At 41.7% G+C, this 20,544-nt stretch overlaps 1 protein-coding gene across 3 annotated transcripts in view; it reads right to left on the reverse strand.

Moving 5' to 3' along the window:
* Positions 1 to 20,544, reverse strand: part of INTS9 (integrator complex subunit 9) — a gene marked incomplete at both ends in the record, with an annotated part of 69,776 nt that overhangs the window by 32,877 nt on the left and 16,355 nt on the right. For all 3 annotated transcript variants that reach the window (XM_081997860.1, XM_081997859.1, XM_081997858.1), the window contains 5 exons: positions 2,063 to 2,123; positions 4,538 to 4,718; positions 11,371 to 11,482; positions 16,469 to 16,603; positions 18,466 to 18,586. In XM_081997860.1, coding sequence (XP_081853986.1) covers positions 2,063 to 2,123; positions 4,538 to 4,718; positions 11,371 to 11,482; positions 16,469 to 16,603; positions 18,466 to 18,586 — 610 coding nt within the window. The remainder of the gene's footprint in view (positions 1 to 2,062; positions 2,124 to 4,537; positions 4,719 to 11,370; positions 11,483 to 16,468; positions 16,604 to 18,465; positions 18,587 to 20,544) is intronic.

Consider the following 20,544-nt stretch of genomic DNA (forward strand, 5'->3'; position numbering starts at 1 on the left):
AATGTGCAGTACTTTCTTCAGATGGCAGCTCAGTGCTGAAATGCCTAAAGGCTGCAGCCATTTAATAGTTTGGGAGCCACAAGGCTCTACACACACCATATCGCATCATTTAGCACACTTAAAGGAACCTTTAGGCAAAAATGTAAGAGGCCTAAGAATGGTTTCTTGTCAATGATATCCATGGGTCTAGATCAAGCTGTTTGTGCATTTCATTATAAAATGTCCCTAGCTTTGTGGGTCATAACCTGTATGATTTGGCCTTGCCAAGCAAAGCCTGCACCTCTAAAGGGCACGTTACTCCCTCCGTGCACTGCATTTTGTGTCATAAGGAAACTGATCTGTTATCTACTGCTGCGAGTCCTTTCCTAGATAATTACCTTGATCTACACATGAAGCACAAAGGAAAGTCTCAACAGCTGAACAATAATTTGGCAAAATCTCATTATCAACAGGCCTCTGGAGAATTTAAAATGTCCTAAAAATTAGAGGACACAGTTATCACTCTAAAAACACAAAGACCCATCACATAAGATGGGTTAATTAATCCAGTCTTTGACAGCTGCATGTTTGGCTTCTCATTTTTGGAAAGGCTTTCACTTAAACCTGGCAGTTCCAGTGCATGTTGCAAACTAAAATTTTGAAGCAATGTCTTTGGTAGAATATAGGATGTCAGTGAAACAAAGACACTGTGGATCAACAAGGACACCCTGGAAAGCAGAAATGTAAGGGAAATCAGAAAGCATAGCCAGCAGCGTGGGTACAGAGTCTCCAACTCGGAGATCAGGCTTTGGAATTGATTTATGGGTGTGAATGAATTTTTTGGCTACAAAAAAGGTGGTGAATAGGTGGCTTGCCCTGCAGTCTGCATTATTCTTGGTAACCAATTATACGTAATTCACTGCACATCCTCTTTGAAATGCATTCAAGGATCTGGAAAGAGTGAGGGCTTCTGGTCAGATCCTACTTCCAACAATGCCTTTTTGATATCTATCATCATAGATATGATGGGCAATGGCAATTTCCAGAACAAGTCCCTGGATGAGATATCTCAGAGGGAAAAAACCCAAATGCCTGAAAAAGCATTTAATCTCTGGACTCTCAAACCTGCAATGGCCACTCTGCACAACCCATCAAACAGTTTTGACCATAGGAACTAAAAGAGACAGTTTTCTGAGACTGCATGCCCCAAATGGCTCTCTGTCTCACAAGGAGAGGATTTAGTCAAAATTATTTCTCAGTCCCATTTCTTTCTTTCACAGCCTGCCTCTCATTTATTTCAGTGGGAAATCTATCTCTTCCCAGTGAAGAAAGTAAGGTATTTCCTTTCTTATATAATTCTGTGAGATAACTCTGAAGGCATGAGTCATGCCACATTTAATGTCTGGTTGGCTAAAACTTCCCCTCAAATTATTATTTTGTCACAGGGAAGATCCCCTCATTGCAGGCAGAATCCCCCCCAAAACAGGAACCTTACTCCTCTTTGCGTCACCAAGATGCTAGCTCAAGTAATTTAATTTAAAATTGCCAGTGACAGCACTCAGTGCTGCAAGCTTTAACTTTTTAATATCAAACCTCTCTTTCAAGATACCATTACTTCTGCAGCAGACAACATGATGCCTGTTTCAGCTAGGTAGGTAGGAGCTGGGATGACTAAGCTGGCTTCGATAACAAGCTCTTAGTTTTACAGATTTGGAAATAAACTGCTTGGACAAAGAGAATATTTGTGGTTGCAGTCTGATAAGAGCAAACATTCAACCATGTGTACGCCAGATAGCCTTCTGTGGGGGAAGAAGTAAAACAGGCGAGCATATGTAAGTTATATGCTGAAATAAACATCATGATAATTTTTGAGTTGAGGGAACACCATCATTCATTCCTCCCCCACACTCCCAAATTAATCACAGAAAACAAAGGGAAAAAGAAACCTTGTATGAATAATGACACAAAACTATTAAATAGCTGTAGAAGTGTTCATCGGAAAAACAACAGCCACAGAGGACTGTGTTCCAGAAACCCACTCACTCTGCGGTCTTAGCAAACAGCAAGACCATGGTTTACTTACCTCAGCATGGGGAAAAGGAGGTTCTGGAAGATATACCTTTGTTTGTTTGTTATGACACAACCTTTAAAAGAATAGGAAAATAAGCTGAGTTAGAGAGCTGCAGAACATCCGGCAGTATCTGCTGCCATCTACTGTTAAATTTTTCTGGAGAAAGCCATTTCATTGGCATCAGGTGCAAAATCACCAATTGGTTTTGTTGCTTCCAGTCTTTCTGTTTAGAGGACAGGACAACTCAGTCATAGTGAGATCACTTAAAGAAGGTGCAAGGCAAGTAGAAGTAGTTTTGTACACACTAGGTAATGGAACTCCTTTGCTGTTGAAGACAAATTTGTAACTCATTTCATAGTCCAGACCTCAGCAGTTTCTGCAAAGCCAAATCACTTGTCAGCAGAAGAATTCCACTTGCCTCATCCCACTTCTCAGCAGTGATTTGATCCTTTTGTTCACTATAATCTAATGCCCCTATGCATTTTATTATTGCAGCTACAATGTTGGTAAACTGCCTCTCACCATGGTATAATGCTGTTACATGCTATTTTTCATCAATCATTTATTAATAAAACATAAATATTTAAAGTTGTTGATTAGCTCTAGCCAGACTCCTGATTCATCCTATTGCAAAAGTTTTAAAAAAAGGTATTTGTCAGAGGCCTATGTGACGTTACAATTATCTGTAGTGACTTTTTCTGGGAAACACTACTTGTGTTATACTTTCTTCACTTTATTATAAAGCAATAAGCCTGGGTCAAACTAAATTTGATAAAGTCTAAGAGATACTAATAGCAGGACATTTCTTTTAGCTGACTAAATAGTAGAATTGGAAGGCTGGAATCCCTGAATTTCAACCTCAGTTCTGACCCCAAACCTCTATTTTACAGATGTTCAACCTCTGCCTCCATTTCCACATAAGTAAAACATTCACCTTTCACATAAATGTTTGGAGATTAGCTAATGTTGGTTTTGACTTTTGAATATAAGCCACTACAGCAAAGTAGAAAAAAAAAAATTATTCAGACACTTGCGTGTCTGAGTTATGCCAGCTAGACACAGCAGACAAAGTGACCCAACTGGCACACCTAACATTCCTGCTACTTTGACAGCATTATTGTAAGAAGAACTATGCAGCTACCACTTCAGCTGCCACTGATGTGAAATCACCATGTAAGTACAAACCAAACAATTGTTTAACTATAAACTATATGACTCAACACACCCTGGTGAGTACACTGAAGTTTGGCCAGGACACCAAGGCTTGATTTTCCTACTTTTGCTGAAGGTAACATGATTAAATACACCAGGTTTCAATCCTCTTTACAATTCTCCTGAGGGATCAATTCACTTAAGTTTTCCAGGACCTCTCTTTTATTTCCTGAACTCCAGACTTAAACAATCTGGAAAAAAGGAAGGAAAAGCTAACTTACTCTATCTAATAATCTAGAGCATGTCTCCATTTGTAAGAACTTAGGAACAGTTAGAAGTGGTTGGGTTCTCCTTTCCATGGCTCAGAATCACAGAATGGTTGAGGTTGGAAGGGACCTCTTGAGGTCATCTAGTCAAACCCCCTGCTCAAGCACTGTCAGCTAGAGCAGGTCTTCCAGAACCGCGTCCAGTTGGGTTTTGGTGTTTCCATAGAGACTCCACAACCTCTCTGCACAACCTGTTCCAGTGGCTGACCACCCTCACAGTAAAAAAGTGGGCTTCTTTTGTTCATATGGAATTTCATGTGTTTTAATTTGTGCCTCTTGTTCTGTCAGTGGGCCCTGCTGAGAAGAGACTGGCTCCCTCATCCTCATTTCTTCCCATCAGGTATTGATTTGGTAAGATCCCACACACATTGGTAAGATCCCCTGAGCCTTCTGTTCTCTAGGCTGGAGAGTCCCAGCTCTCTCAGCCTCTCCTCACCTTTGTGTCCCTGTGCTGGCCTCACTCCGGTAAGACCATACCCTTGTACTGTGGAGCCCAGAATGAATCACATCACTCTCCATGTAGCCTCACCAGTGCTGAGCAGAAAAGGATCCCCTTCCCTGACCTGCTGGCAGTGCTCTACCTAAGGCAGCCCAGGATACTGTTGGCCTTTTTTTTGCCATGGAACTACATTGCTGGCTCAGAAAAATTAAGCTTGAAAAATCTATTTTGCTTATTCAGGGAGAACATGGTTAGTTTTGGGGCCACTGGATCAGTTGTGCAAACAGGCACAGCTGAAATTCACTCAAGCCAGGTACATCATTTAATCGTCGGTAGAAGTACCAAAAAGGACAGACTATTTGAGTTTGTATATTCTACAGGAAACGATGCTTCCCTAATTATAGAACATCTACTTACACACACACGTACAACCTTGTGACTCGAGAAACATGTTCACAATTCTAATCAAGTATATATTAGAATATGTCAAGTAGAGATAACCCGCATATATCTATTTACCATAGTTGAGTGTGTGAATTGAGGCTGATGAGGCAGCCCTTTAACACCTACCATTCAGCAAAGATCTGGGAGAACTCAAGTGAGCTGTTGGCAACAGGTGAGATGAAATAAAAAGGGACATTGGAGAGTCCAGCAGAGTCAATATACTGATATAGGCACTCCAGCAGATCATATATTACTCCAGAGGGGTAACAGGGAACCAGCACATTTCCTCCATTACGGACAGTCATAGCTAAGGGAGAGAGAAAGTAAAAATCAATTAACAGGTTCATATTTAAACTTTTTAATAGAATACCTTTAATCCAAATATTACATAAGGTATAGAAAGAAGCTATCGCGTGCATTAGCAGAACACATTATGCACATGAGTTGGGAGGAACACTTCTGATCATTAAATACATGTATTTACTGCCTTCTCCAGGCTTAGTGGCTTGAATGATTATACTCCATTAGCTGGGGGGCACAAAACAGACTGAGCACATGCAAAACTCCTGACACGAGAGGGCGGTCTTGCACTGGTACATGAGGATAAATGAGTGACACAAAACACCTTACCATCAAAATAAACCCCGCTCCATCTATTAGCTGTCCACCAGAGGGGAAGGACAACAGTTCACAGGTCTCAGCTGAAAGCACTGCGCATGGGAAAGTGTTCTGTACTCGGTTTTCAGTGCTCTAGATGAATGGCTGAAGATGTGGTCATTTCAAATAGCCCTTAAAGCTAGAAGGAGCTGGGGGAATGTTTCTCCTTAAAAACTCTAAATATTTCTGTCCTTTCAATATAACAAGAACAATTAAAAACCTCTATGAATTGTAGATCGCATGCAGAGAAAATGAGGAAAAGAAAAAAGAAAAAGAGGTTTACTCTGTAACTGAGACAGATCTGAATACAACAGCAAAAGCAAGTACAGAGCAAAGATTTTGTTCTTTTGGCAGAATGAATTACAAAAATCCTGTGCCTTATGGGAAAGTGGAAACACTTCGTCCATCTCACTGAACAATTGTTGCCGCCCTAGGATTTCATCTGGTCATGGTGTAAAACCATCTACTGATGTTAATTGCAGTGCAGCAGCAGTAACATTATGCATCAGGGTATTACACAAAAAGCTGTGAAAGAGCCTGAAAACGCATATATTGCATCCCGCCATAATCACTTCCTTGACTTCAATTTATTGACAAGCTTTGATGGGGTACGGATTTAGCACATTAAGGGTCTTTTTGCCCCACCTACACGCTCAAGGAAGATTTTTATGGCTGAATGTTTAAAGGTTTTACGGAGTCTAGGGAAATGCACAGGCTCTGTAGTGGGAATTTTCACATGCATTTAGGTGCTCAACTCCTTTTAGCAGTTGGTGCCTATTACATGCTGCTCTCAACAACAACTGGTGGTCAAAGACACCTCCTATATCAGAGTTATAATATAACTGCGGTAACAGTGGATTTATTGCCTAGGTTTTCTCCAGGTCACATACAAACTATATCATCAAAATATTTGTGAATATGAATAGCAATACTTTACATTTGTCTAGAACTTGAGATGTTACAAAACATCCCAGCAATGTGTTATATTATCCCTCTTACATGGGTAAGTCTAAACTATCCCATCTGTAAACAGGATGTGAAAAGAGAAATGAGGAGATTAAGAGCGATATTTTCAAAGCCATTTGTGGGCTGAAAGTTAAGCCTCTGGCTCCAGGACCAGAATTTGCCTTGCTTCATTATGCACTTGAAAATTCTGCAATGAGGAAAGACAAGTACCTATGCCCACAGCAGCAGGAGTGCTGCATGGGCCAGAGACAGGGAATGCAGAGTGCAGGGCGCATCAGCGATCAGTGGAAAATGCTAAGGAAAGGGGTATGCCTGCATCTCTGCCTCTGCTCTGAACGAAAATACTGGCTTGAAACACCAAGGTGTGTGTCTCCACGAAATGGGTTCCTTCTTCCTATTCTACGATTCTTTCACTCAGGCAACAACTAGCTTCATCTGCTTAAGACTCACTTAGGCTCACGCTCCCTTTGAAGAGGCTGGAGCAAGAGCTTTCATCTAACGATAGGCCAGTTAAAGAATTTGTCCATGCCATGAAAATGGTGGGATTCATTCCTAAGCCTTAAGAGTTTGAATTCACAGCTCTTCCTTCCACACAGCCATTAGTTTGCTATGGCAACCTCAAGCCTTTTCTGCTGAAAACAACCAGAAGTTCAAGATTCCTGGGGCCACAGAGAAAATAATGGAGGGTAAGGTCTTGGAGCAGACACCAACTTGAGTTTCTGTTCCCAGGAAAAATACAGAGCTGGCTACCAATAATTAACATAAAATCACAATCCAGGGGGTACAGCAGTCTTCCAGCCAGCTGTTGCACCCACTAGGCCAGGGACCCAGGGTTGCTGGCCCTTGGAATCTCACGTCCCTGGTGGGACAGTGATGCACCTTTGAAACTGGCCTGGTGAAGAGGCTAATATCCCCAGGACAGGAAAGGACAGCAACACGGCTGTCCCACCACTGACAAGGCTCTGTGTGACAGCTTTTCGGTTTAGAACACTCCACTCAGTTCCTCAGTGCAAGTTTAGTTGTATGTGCTGTGGTCATCACAGCTGGGCACTACTTCTTGAGCATGCTCTTAAGTGGTTCCATAAAGGAATAAGAATTATCTCCCAGCTTCTGCAAAACAGGGATGAAAACCTTTACAAGCACATTGCTTTCCATGCAAGCAGCAGGTCCAATCTGGCTCTCTGCACCGCTACGGCAACTTTCTATAGTTGTCACTAAGAGCACAAATATATTTGAAAGCTGTTTAAAGCCCAATTTATCTCTGTGACTGATGGATGCACTCTCTTGATAAAAGTTGTATAATAATCTTGGCATTTCAAATTTAGTCTCCTTCAGTAGCTCCATAACAAGTTGTTCAATTTACAACTCACAATGAGATACTTGCTTTTCGAACAGCTGCCACAAGGTCAAGTTGGCACCTAAAAAGCAAACTGTGCTCTTTTCTGCTTTATATAAACACGCACACACACACACACAGAGGCACGACCACACACGCACACAAAATATCACAAACTGTCCCTACAGACAGTCTGGCAATTTTGCTGATGATGCCCAAGGCAATGTAAAAATACAATGACTTTTCTTGAGCTGCAGAGTGCTGGTGCTGAGCACGGAAAAAAGGGGTTTGGGCTAAACCGAGAGGAACTTGGAGACGTGACGAAGCATGGTTTCAGTGCTGCGCACACAATGCGGAGAGGAAATCATGCATGTGAGTTGGTAATAATGGGAATCAGCGTCTACAACTCCATGCGCTGGGATGAAAACAGAGCCAAGGTGAAATTTTCACACTTCCATTTCTATGCTTCACAACACTTATTCACAAACATGCTGTGTTACCTCATGATACACATTTTTGGTAAATTTCCAGTGTCAGCTTTAGAGTTTTGACCTAGTGTATTCTGAGCTTCTTGTGAAGTCCCCTGAACATTTTGGAAATGGGAAAAATATATGAAAACTATTGTGCTCAGCTTGCCTACTCTATTGCTTTTCCAAACAACCTGTTGCTTTTTGGACATTTTTACACATTTGAAAGAAAACTGATTCACTATTTTCTTCTCCTGATGTTGGGTAGATGTGTAGATACTGCTGGTGTCATGTAAAAGACAGCTCTACCACTGCATTAGTCATAGAATTTTTAATTTCTTCAGGCTGCTGTTTTTACAATCTTACTTTAAGCATACATCTTCCTTTGGTCTTTAATAATTCTCTAACTTCATAGAATCACAGAATCACAGAATCACCAAGGTTGGAAAGGACCTTCAAGATCATCAGGTCCAACCATTAATCCAGCGCCACCATGTTCCCTAAACCATGTCCTAAAGTGCCACATTCACATGTTTTTTTAAAATTTCCAGAGATGGCGACTCCACCACCTCCCTGGGCAGCCTGTTCCAATGCTTGACCACCCTCTCGGTGAAGAAAGTTTTCCTAATATCCAATCTAAACCTCCCCTGGCGTAACTTGAGGCCATTTCCTCTCATCCTACCACTGGTTACTTGGGAGAAGAGACCAACACCCTCGTCGCCACAACTCCCTTTCAGGTAGTTGTAGAGAGCGATAAGGTCTCCCCTCAGCCTCCTCTTCTCCAAACTAAACAACCCCAGTTCCCTCAGCCGCTCCTCATCAGACTTGTGCTCCAGACCCCTCCCCAGCTCCGTTGCCCTTCTCTGGACACGCTCCAGCACCTCAGCGTCCTTCTTGTCATGAGGGGCCCAACACTGAACACAGGATTCAAGGTGCGGCCTCACCAGTGCCAAGTACAGGGGCACGATCCCTGCCCTGCTCCTGCTGGCCACACTAGTGCTGATACAGGCCAGGATGCTGTTGGCCTTCTTGGCCACCTGGGCACACTGCCGGCTCATATTCAGCCGGCTGTCAACCAGCACCCCCAGGTCCCTTTCCGCTGCGCAGCTCTCCAGCCACTCCTCTCCAAGCCTGTAGCGTTGCGTGGGGTTGTTGTGGCCAAAGTGCAGGACCCAGCACTTGGCCTTATTAAACCTCATACAGTTGACCTCTGCCCATTGATCCAGCCTGTTCCAGATCCCTCTGCAGAGCTCTCCTACCCTCCAAGTAGTCTGAGTTTGTCTCATTCAAGATAGAAGCTGTCTCGAAGACCTTCTGCAAAACCCTCAAAACAGTTCAGAATGTTTCTGTAAACCAGAACAACTTGTGATGATAAACACCCACCTGTACCTACATATGTAACACGTGTATTTATATGCATTCATCTTCTGGATTTTGCTTTGGCTCAAGCTACATCTCTAAGACTTTGTTTAATTTTTGAAAGCATTTTAACTAACAACGGTCTCACTCTTGTTTACTTAGCATGCAGCTGTTGCAGTTCAAGACACGAGTGACCACCAAGGTGCTTGCCATTGCACATTTGCCGCAGAGCTGGCAGCAGGGCAACACGTACCACTCCTTGGTCTCTCCAGAACAAAGTCTAGCATTTCAGCTCAGACTTGTTTCCTTGGTCGTTCAAGGCAAGATGATAGGAAGTGATCATTCTACCATCTGTCGGGGGGCAGTAACCCCCATAAAGATCCAGAAGGGACAGAGAAGGGCAGCACATCTAGATCTAGCACAAGGTCACCAAAGCTTATCTGCTCATAGCATAATAAAATTAAAAATGCTTAAAAACAATGAAAACAGAGACCGTAATACCCACACACATCTAAACATGTGCATCACTTAGGAAAGGAAAGCACAGGTGTTAAGAATTAACACAGTTTCACGGGGAGTTTGAACAAGTTCCTGGAAGAGAAATCCACTGAACATTACCAACTACACAAAAGCCATGTCTGATTCAGGAAACTCCTGAAATAAAAATAGTTGAAGGCTATGAGATCATGAAGGGAAAGTATCATATAATCTCACCCTGTTCTTCTACTCTTCTCTAGACATCTGCTCAGGAGCCCTGCTGGAGCCAGGATGTTGGCAGAGAGGATCTTTGCTATAACCCATGATTATCAGTCTTATAAAATGCCAAAACACATGCTATTAATAGGTACTTACACTACAAGGTATCATCCTGACTCTGTAACTCGTCTTTTCATATAGACAAAACCCACAGAATTTTACCTTGTACATCCCACAAGAGGACCTATGACTCCTGTTTGAACTGAAATGTGTCCTAAACAGGGGTATCAGATTTTGGTTTAGAGATAGTGGTTGATGGAGGAATATACCACACTCCTTGTAGCATTTGCCTTCCACTACCCAGACAGTCTCATACTGGGATTGTGAGACAGTACATAGGTATTCAGCACCTGTGAATGCGCACAAGGATTTTAAAGTGAGGAAAACCCCAAAGTATTGTGGGTTTTTTTCTTCTCCAAGGGTACATTCATATGTGAAAGTAAGACTAAGAATTTGTATTTCAGTTCTGTTCTCAAGCTTATTCTACAACCTTGGGTCAGCCACCTAAATACTACAGCTCAAATTTCTCCCAGGTGTGTGATGGGAACCAGGACACTTGCTTACAGTGACGATTCCCCGATTTAGACTTCTAATGTCTTTTCATAAGCTTTGTAAGAATCGTCCCACCACAAGCTTTTTAGTATCCTTTGTAAAGAGTAGTTAGTTTAAAAGAAAGGGAAGATCTCTGATAAAAGAACAGGCAATATACAGCAGGACAGACACGAGAAAGTGGTTTGATGAGAGCAGAGTGAGAGCACAGAGGAACTGCAGTGGGGGAAGGGGAGAAAAGGAGAGAACAGAACTGGATGTGACATTCCAAACAGGCTGGAAAATGCTGCCATTCACACTGATATCACAGCTTTGCAATTATCAGCTTTTCCAGCTGTGAAAGCGTCTGATTAGGTTTTATATTTCTGGGGTCTATAAATATATCTTGATTTTTTTTTAAACAGAGATTGTGCTGTTTGCTTTTGATATATTTAAAAATCAGGTGTAAGAAGGGAAGCAGATGTGCTTGTTTTAAAAACTGAAAGTCATAAAAAAGCATGTAAAGATTTTTACACTGGCTGATATACAGGAAGGAAATAGTAATATTTCAGCTGGGAACAATATCCAAAACCTAGGCAACATGTAGTCTGTTGGCAGCTAAGCGACATACTTAGCAAACCAAGAGCAGCAGATGATTCAATCTCATTATACCTGTTCCATTCCAAAACATTTTAGGTACAACTTGTGTCTCTCCAAGCACTTACTGTATTAATGACATCAGGAGCACATCGTAAAATCTAAACAGCTAGTTTTATGCCAGAAGCTATAGCTGGACAACTTATTCAATTCCAGGAATCTCAGAATTATTTCCCACCCAAAGCAATGAATAAGACAATAAAATAGGCAAAAGACTTCTTTCAGCGACCTACCCAAGTTGCTGCAGAACTCTCCTACCATGCCGTCTGGGTTGGCAGTAGGGATTTGTGTAAGACCCGTCAGGATGAGAACATCACTATTTTTAAGAGAAGCCTGGTCCATGGGCTGAAACAGAGCACAGTGGAATAAAATGAGCAACATGAGAGTTGTAACACAGGTTTCTCTGCTCTGCACCAAGAGAACTGCAATACTTAATAAATACAGTGACCAAGAAGGAGAACACATGCGATACTTTAAACTTAACATCCCTCCATCTGTGGACACCTAACTGGAGTTAATAAAAACATATACAACTGTTTATCTGCATACTACAGCCCAAAACAAACTACGGAACTGTAATCGGATCCATCTCAAAGTAGTCTCCACAGACTAATCACTTCATGGCCTTAGGAGCTGAACACTGAAAAGACAGTAATTTGCTGAGAATGTGGCAGTGCAGTCAGGAAGGGTTTAACACTTGCATTCCTATCTCTGGCTGCCCTGGTTGGCAACTCACTTCCCTTTGCAAATCAAGGTGTCAGCTTTGATTTCCAGGGCTCACTGTCTACAGAGGGCAGTACCATTTTCCTCAACCATTCTCTTTGGAAGAGGTGAAATCAGCACCTTAATATGTTTATTTCTCTAAGAAATAATCACTTGTATATATTACTTTTCTGAAATGTAGCTATAAGACCAGGCCAGACAGACAAGTATTTTCTTAAAAACCAGTAGCTGAAAATAGGTGAAAAATCACAGATTCAACTGCACACAAAAAACCAACCCACCCCCAAAAAAGTAGTGGTCCCAATGCAACACCAGAGCTGAAACAATAGAGAAAGTATGACTTGGCTTACCAGTCTCCCCTAGTGAATCAGATTAGCACTATGCCCTCCTCTAATATCTTTCTTTGATGGCTGTGCTGGAGGCTAAGCTATGCCAAAGTGAAACAGATGTCTTCACAGGGCTACGACCTCTGATCCGTTGGGTCTATAGTGTATGTTGTACTGAGGACCTATGGTCACAGGTATAATTCTAGATTATGCAGTTAAAGTGCTGATGGTAGCTATCACAAGCATCTATCCATGCCATGTCTGCTTCCTGGGGGACAGAAGAGTTTACATCTGCACAGTCTATCCTGTGGCTCACAGATGTAGCAGAGGGACTGATGATTAAATGGTCCAAGGAAATAGTGTGGCAACCTGGCCACTGGCAGGCAGTCTAATATTACAGCAAATGTTCCTTCTGCCTCGACTATGCAAAAAGGCTCACACTTTTTTCACTGAGGTCAATCATTTGATACGTTTTATACTGGTATGTAATTAAAGCAGAATGAAAATGCATACCCACTTCTCTCTGATAGCGAACATTGAGTAGATAGTCAGAAATTGTACTGTAGTGTGACCTGATACTAAATATATATCCTTGATACTCAAAATTCGGCATAATCCATTCTTGAAAAGGCAAAAGTACCTTCTCTCTCTGCAGATGCAGTTCAGCTATGGTGAAAAGTTAACTTTTAGCCTTGCTCCGGGCTGAGATGTACTTCCCACAGCTACTATTTGAGCAAAGGTGGGCAACTGCAGCCAGCTGGGTGGAATTTTACAGTGGTTATTTCTCAATAGACTTGCTGCAGTCTCACCAACAAGGGAAGATTTCTACCAGAAGAGACTGATGAAGGTATTTCCTCTACTGAACTTAGAAGACCACTGTACTGTTAATTCCCTTGCTCACACCTCCTTAGTGCCGTTCTTAAGAATAGAATCATAGAGTCATAGAATAGTTTGGGTGGGACAGGACCGTTAAAGGCCATCTAGTCCAACTCCCTGCAGTGGGCAGGGACATCTTCAACCAGAGCAGGTTCCCCAGAGCCCCGTCCAGCCTGACCTGGGATGTTTCCAGGGATGAGGCATCAATCACCTCTCTGGGCAACTTGAGCCAGGGTTTCACCAACCTCCTTGTGAACAATTTCTTCCTTAGATCTAGTTTAAGTAGTTGAGAAAGATCTTGCTCTGTCAAACATGCAGGGGGATTTCATACCAACTTTGACAGAAGTTTATGCTGTGCACCACCTTGTAGGACCAGATCTGTTATGTGAGATTTATTGCAATCTTTGACTCTCTGTAGCATGTCCGTGAAAATGAAATGCCAATAATGCAATAAAAAATAATATCGAATCTGCCTGTGATAATGTACATAATGATTATGCCATATTAGATACGCATAATCTCAATGCTATTGCACTGAGAGGGCTTGCATTGATTTTTGTGGGTTAATGTAAAGAATATGTCTTAAAAGGCTTTTAGTGACATGTCTGAACCTGGGCTGTCAACTTCTTTTCTCCACTTCAGTGGCAACGGTGTCAGTTTTAGCCTCAGTACAGGGTGAGGCAAAATTTTCAATAGAAACCATCTGCCAGAAGACAGAAGTAAAGGGAACAATTAATGGTGCCAGACCTAACTCTCAAACAAACCCTCTAAAGCTCTTCAGTTATTTTCAGCAGCTATGAATACAGTCTTGCTGAACCCTTCACTTGCACTTCCTACAGACCTGCTGAGGATTTCACAAGATATTCCTGCTGCTGCTGCATTCAAGATCAACCCAACAGCCAGCGTCTGCTGCACCCAGTTTCAGCTATCTGTCCATCCTGGGCCGTGTCTCAGCTAACTGCTTCACTTTCTATCTGTTGTTAGTAAAGACAGACTGATTACAGATCACAGATGTGCCATACCTCTGCTAACTAGAGATGTAACCTAGATGTAACTTAAAATTTCAAGAAAACCATAAGCTTTAATTTATATCAAAGAAGCAATACCACTCTCTTCCCATGACTGCTAATTCTCACCCGTGCTGCCATCTCCACTATGTCAGCGCTTAAATGCCAGTGCTGGCAGAAGGGAGGAGGAGGGAAGGATTGGGTGGGGGCCCAGTTTCGGTTAGATGAGATGAACCTTATCCTGTTTGCACCTTGAGGGAAAGAAATGCTTTCCAGGCTATTACTGTGTATATTAGACAAGATGTAAGAGGAAAAAGCATTCTTCCATTTGTATGCCCAAATAATCTGTGTCTTGTCACCCTAAAAAAATGGCTGATGAGAGCCTGGTCAACTGATGCCTGTTTTTAATAACTACGGACGGGGTTCCACAAGACTGAAGAAGGTTTTACTGTTATTCAAAAAGCTCAGGATTTTTCATAAACATATGCTGATTAACTAGATATCATTTTATAACAAAGCACAGTAACTATTTTCATACACTGTTAAATAACGGGAATTTCATTATGATGGCTCACCATGATTCTACGGAGAAACAGGTCAGACAAACAGCTTTTCACTCCCTGATCAAAAAATGCTAATTTGTTAAAAATGATTTTGACTCTGTGCCACTCAATATATTGTTATCATTACATATTGTCTGTCAAACATCAAATAGATGATGAGCTGCTTGGCAGCTCACAAAAACCACTAGTCATTACAGAATCACCATTTTGTAGGAGCTTGTACTGGTCCTCACAGGGATTAACACTAGGACAAAGACTATCCATTGTCTTCAACAACCATCAGGAAGCAAATATAATAGAAATAGAAACAGAAATAGAAATATAACACAGTAATATAAGTTGATGGTGATATCTGATATGCAAATGATATCTGGTAACATTTGTGATGTGGTAAATAACAAGGAAAGAGCACACTGCAATTTCAACTATCCAGTAAGCTATTCTTCCATACCATGTGTTAGTGTAAAATAATGCAAAGTCCAATGGACTGTACGCTAAAAAATGAGGTGCTCAGAGAGCATATGCGACAAACAACACTGTCAGCAGAGTGAATAGTCCCGGTTTCATCTCTTGCTGGCACACAGATTAGGTCCCTGGGGTTTCAGGTAAGCTCCAGTACGTTTTCCTGAGCTTGTTAAAGCTGAAACTGCCCTATGTAACTGCTACCATTGCTCCTGCAGGTTGCAGTGAGCACGTGCAGATCTGCTGCTCATGGACTGTGCTCTTACCAGGCAGTTCATTCTCACATCTGCCACGAGGAGGTGATTTCCTTAAAGACAGAGATTTTACCAGAAGTTTCCAGATAAATATTCACCTTTGGAAAACGATAGAAGTCTAACCTGATAAACTGAATCACAATTTCATGTGAATCAAGAGAAAACATGCTGAGTTACCAAACCACTTCCTATAGTGCAAAGTTTCTCCTTGCAGAAATATTCCATTCATATACTGTCAAATACTGCTGCAGCCCCTCCACTAGAAGGTGACAAAAGAACACAACCCAGGCCAGTATGAGGCTGATGAGAAAAAGGGATTTAGAGACTCTGATACATTGCATGCAGCTAAGTACAGACACACTATTAAGATGGTTTATCTATTGCAGTTGTTCGGCTCCTGAAATCAAGCTTTTAAATGAAGGATGCTCAGAAGCAAAGCTCTTTAGAAGATACTCACCTTGGGAGAAATTACTTACTGATCATGAACCTGACACATTTTCTAAATTATTTTTAAATACCTCCTGCTAATATTGCTTTTAACTATTTTGACAACTTCTGAAGCACACAGTACTGCAAACCTCAAGCCATTCTTTGCACTAAGAATTTATGGATCTAGAGAGAATTAATTTACTGGAAATTACATCTACAGCACTATAAAGACTTTGCCCTTAGCAGAGCAGGGTGGAAAAGTTGGCAGCCAGTTAGCTATCATTTCTCTCAAGGAAGGATGTTTCAGAAGTGATATAGAAGCAGTCTGTGAACTGTCTGTAAAGGCTCTTCAGTGAAATATGGATTTTAAAAAAAGTCACTAACGCTCTATTGTTTAACTCTGTTGAAAAATTCCTGTTTAAGGTGAAGGAGAATTTCACAGTTGGTAAGCTAACATCAAATGATCGATAACAAAGAATTTTAGTTGTCTTTCCCTAGTAACTATTGATACCTGTCCACTTATCAGGCCACTATGTCTTTTCAATGCCTGTTAAGTCTAGACAATTGCTAACACAGGTACCTTAGTACAGCTTCTGTACTACACGTGATCCCAGCTGGAATAAGCCTGGTTATTTTTCTTGAGCAAAGACACTTCCACCTATAGAAGACTAACAAAAGTGAGGCGCTGTACCTGAGGGTGTGTTGTAAGCAGAGATGATCCTGAAACATAGGAAACCTTTTCATAGTGTGACTGGATAATCCAATTGGAACTTCCAAGAGCGTAGCCTGAGCTGAGAGGGGTGACCTGCACAGCACCAAACAGCTCCTGAAACACACAGCAAGAGACATTAATTCAAGTGAGCCCCCGAGAGAAGTTACGAACAGGTCATTTTATCATCAGTGATATCAATTTTAAAAGTAGTTCTGCTATTCGAAGCCTTTATGGAGCTAGTTCCCCAAGTTTTCTGTCTGCTGTTTTTGTTTACCCATGTCTAACAGGACACATGCTCAGAGAAAAGCTTTTCCTGAGGTAAGGCCTTCATAATGTCTCTCTTCCGTGTGAATTCTATGGCAACTAACTGTGTTCAGACTGAACCTGAAGTATAAATGGAGGAACCAACCAGGGTCTTGATCCTCTGTCTGCCTTTGCTGTATCGAAAAAGCTCATAGGAGCTTTACATATTTGAAGACTCTATACTCCCTTAGTAAAATTTTATTGATACTGTCCAGCAGCAGAGAAGGAAGAACAAGTAGTTCTGTACTGATAGAAAACTTTGTTTGGGTTACACATTTTGCTGTGGAAAACATAAACTTAACTTCAAACTCACTCACTTTCTCACTTTATTTCTTTTTAAATGCTATTTAGTAGTGATTTAGAAACAACACCCTGCAAACTCAATACAAAATTCAGTTTCAGCTCTAAGCATAAGCAACCTGACAGTTGTCTCCTTTCCAGGTGTCATTAGAAAGTGTATTGCTTTATCTGTACATGGCAATGTCTTAGACTTGTTTTGAGAAAGGGAAATAAACCTCCATGTATACCTCACTAATGCGATCTGCTTTCTGGTTACTGAATAATAGAACAAGCATCTCATTCATGCAATACTAATGATTTTTCTAGTATCTCAATACATATTTGGGTGCTGTGCAAAAGAAGGCAGGGCCTCGGTCCCTCTTGAGTGTGTAAACCAAGGCTCTAGATTCTGCTGATATGCACACATGTAAAATAGACAACAAACCATTCTTGATGCTGTCCCCTGGATACTGAGGAGCCCAAATGCTCTCAACCTGCCTAGTTGCTAGACAAAGCTGCAGCTGTCACTTAAGTCAAGAGCCATGTTAATGGCGGCTCGGGGTCTTTTTTCACCAGCTGTAATGCAGCACCACACAAACCCAAATCCACCAAATTTAGTACACAGCAGCACTGGTTGCTATTTCAAACTGTCTGACACATAAACAGCAGTCTCCAAACTTCAGTGGCGCATTGCCTAGAGGAGTAAATAAAGAGCTTTGGGTACACAACTTACTTTAGTCCGCCTTTTTATTTGTTACGGACCTGAGCAACAATAGCAGGTATCATGGCCCACATGCTGCCTACAAGACGTAGGTGAACAGCGTATCCACAGACCACTGAATTGTTGGTTCAGTTCATTCTAGAAACTACACTGGATTATCATCAGTGGCATTATAGACAACAAATATTAGCTGGGAATCCTGGGAAAGGAGTGTTTGAAGTTCAGTTTGAAGCATTACGTATTGTTTACAATCCCTAATTTGCTGTATAAAACAAAGTGGAGGCTAAAGCACTCAAAACATTCCCAGAAGTGAGATACGGTAACTCAGAAGGGGATGTGGCTTACAGAGAGGATATTTTCATTTGGTACATCCTTCCAGCTCTCAGCAGGCCAGCCATCAACTCTGAATTTGAAGGTATGCTGCCCTAAAATTGGCTTCCCTGAGGAAGAGGAGAAAAAAATGGGTACTCCCTGATTTCACTAAACAAGAACCCTTCCTGGGAGGCAGACTGAGGGACAGTCAGTATAATCTTGTCTTGCTTTCCTAGGCTAGAGTAACTAGATCGCACACAGGATCTACAGGGAAAACAGAAAAGGAAGGGCATTTCCAGAGAAAAGCTGGGAAACAAGAAATTGCTACTGTTGACCTGAGGATAGCTTCACAGGTACTTACAATTTTCTGAGAATATCCCACCAGCTGGATCTTACTGAGTGCAGCATTCACTTCTGGCATGGTGTAGCACTTCCTCCACATAGACACCTCCACCGCGTCCTTCAGAGGGGCAGGCAGCAATCTGCAAAGACCAACAGGGTGTGGGCATTTTCAGAACTTCCTGATGGACCACCGGCTTTTATTCCCGTTTATATTCTCCAGATCTTAGACTTTCCTCTTCTTTCTTTTCATTTTAAAAATGCCTGGTGCTTCAAAGTGAGAAGCAAGACTTTCTGCCTGTTGAGGAGCAGAACCACACTGCCCATTTTGCCTCACCCCAAAGCCTGCTCTCCTTCAGCTCTTTTTGTTGTTGTTTCTATTCAGCCCTTTCATCAGAGAAGTAGCTGTGATGAAGGTGTTATATCAAGTCTTGTGGTATTTTCACCACTTGATGAAAGATGTTGGCTGATCTGACATGTCAACATGAAATGCGCCACTAGAATTGGTAAAGCTGGCTGAGATCTTGGATCAGTGTCTCTTTTGCATATCCTAAGAACTGAAAAACAAAAGCAAGCCACAATCTTGTGATTAAAATACAGGTACCAAACCATGAACAAAGGCTTCCTCTGTTCTCATTTTTGTCACCAGTATCTTGCAAAAGCACATGCCCCTTGCACTTCAGCTTCTTAGCCTTCAACGCGGATACCCCACTTGCCTTCTGAGTGTACTGGCAGGGATACATTAGCTGACACTGCAGAGCAATTTGAAATCCCCTACACGGAAGTATTTAAGATGTTTTACACCAAAGTGAAATCCATCCATTCTGCTCTTCACAGACATTGCAAGTTAGCTGGACAGCGTTGTCAAGGGAAGAAGTGAACTGCATTGTCACAGGCTGTAAGAGAGATGGCTAACTTCTGGGAAATAAATCTTCCTTAGCAACATGAACTGAGGCAGGAAGCAGCACAGCTGCCAAATGCATAAGAAGAATAGGATTTTTTTTGTATATTAAACCAATGCTAAATCAAAGGCTAATTCAAACCAATTTCCAAAGATTTATGGAAATTGGTCAAGTTTCTTTGATCAATTTGTTTAAAGGAATTTAATTTATTGTTATATCTACTAGGTCAGTGAACTCCTTCATAATTTAAGACACTGAAGAAAGGATTAAGGCCAGCTATTGCCAAGACTGCTGTACAGGTCTAGTGTGATAGACCAGCACACGCTGGCTGAAAGCATACTGTGCTTAAGGAAACAAACAAAGCGTTCAAGGTCTTTTTTGGGAAGTCATAAGCAGCAAAAGGCCAAACAATGTGGATAGTCGTCCACCATTGCACTGAAGCAAATTGCCTGTAAAAGCCTTTAACCTACCATAAGAAGCATTTAGTGTTGGATGCTTTCAGGAGCTTCTCTTCTGGGAAGAGAGGAATATATCTCCAGGTAATGGAGAAAAGTGGGGAATTGTCCTTGGTGATTGAAATAAGTTTCTATTAGCCTTGACTCTGTGGCTACACTGTAAATGTACTCTGATTCCTAACAGAGACCAGTGGCACCAGTCTCCACTGGTTTCATTCTTTGCTGTGTGGCACACAGAGACAATGAAGACTGCTGGTTCCTCAGATGTGCCCCTGCTGGCATTCAACTTATCAGCCACGCTTTTAAGAGTTGTACAGAAAGTTACTAGAGGGTATTTAAAAGTCTGGAGTGAATCCACTAATACTATGGCAACATCCTGTTATGGATCGCCACATGACAACCAGATGTATGTGGGCAGATGCTGGGACAACCAACTTAGAGCCACAAACAGGAAGGTATCATGAAGCAGCATGGTCCAGTGGTCAGTACACAATATTTATGCTTAAGAAGCTCAGAGGCTTGTATTCTTAACTGGGCATCTGCACAGAGACAGTCCCTCCTGTTCAATGCAAAGGATAACATTTCATATATGACATAACATGTTCTTGTTTGAAGGGAGAGGAGGATGGCAGTACCAAACTAGATGAAAATGCTGGCCTCTCTTGTCCACTAGTCTGTCTCAGGAAACAGCCTGTTTCAGACACTTTATAGAAAGATGTAAGAAACCATTAAACAAGTAGTCGA

Source organism: Phaethon aethereus, assembly GCF_964289735.1.
Source record: "Phaethon aethereus genome assembly, chromosome: 3".
Lineage (NCBI taxonomy): Eukaryota > Metazoa > Chordata > Aves > Phaethontiformes > Phaethontidae > Phaethon > Phaethon aethereus.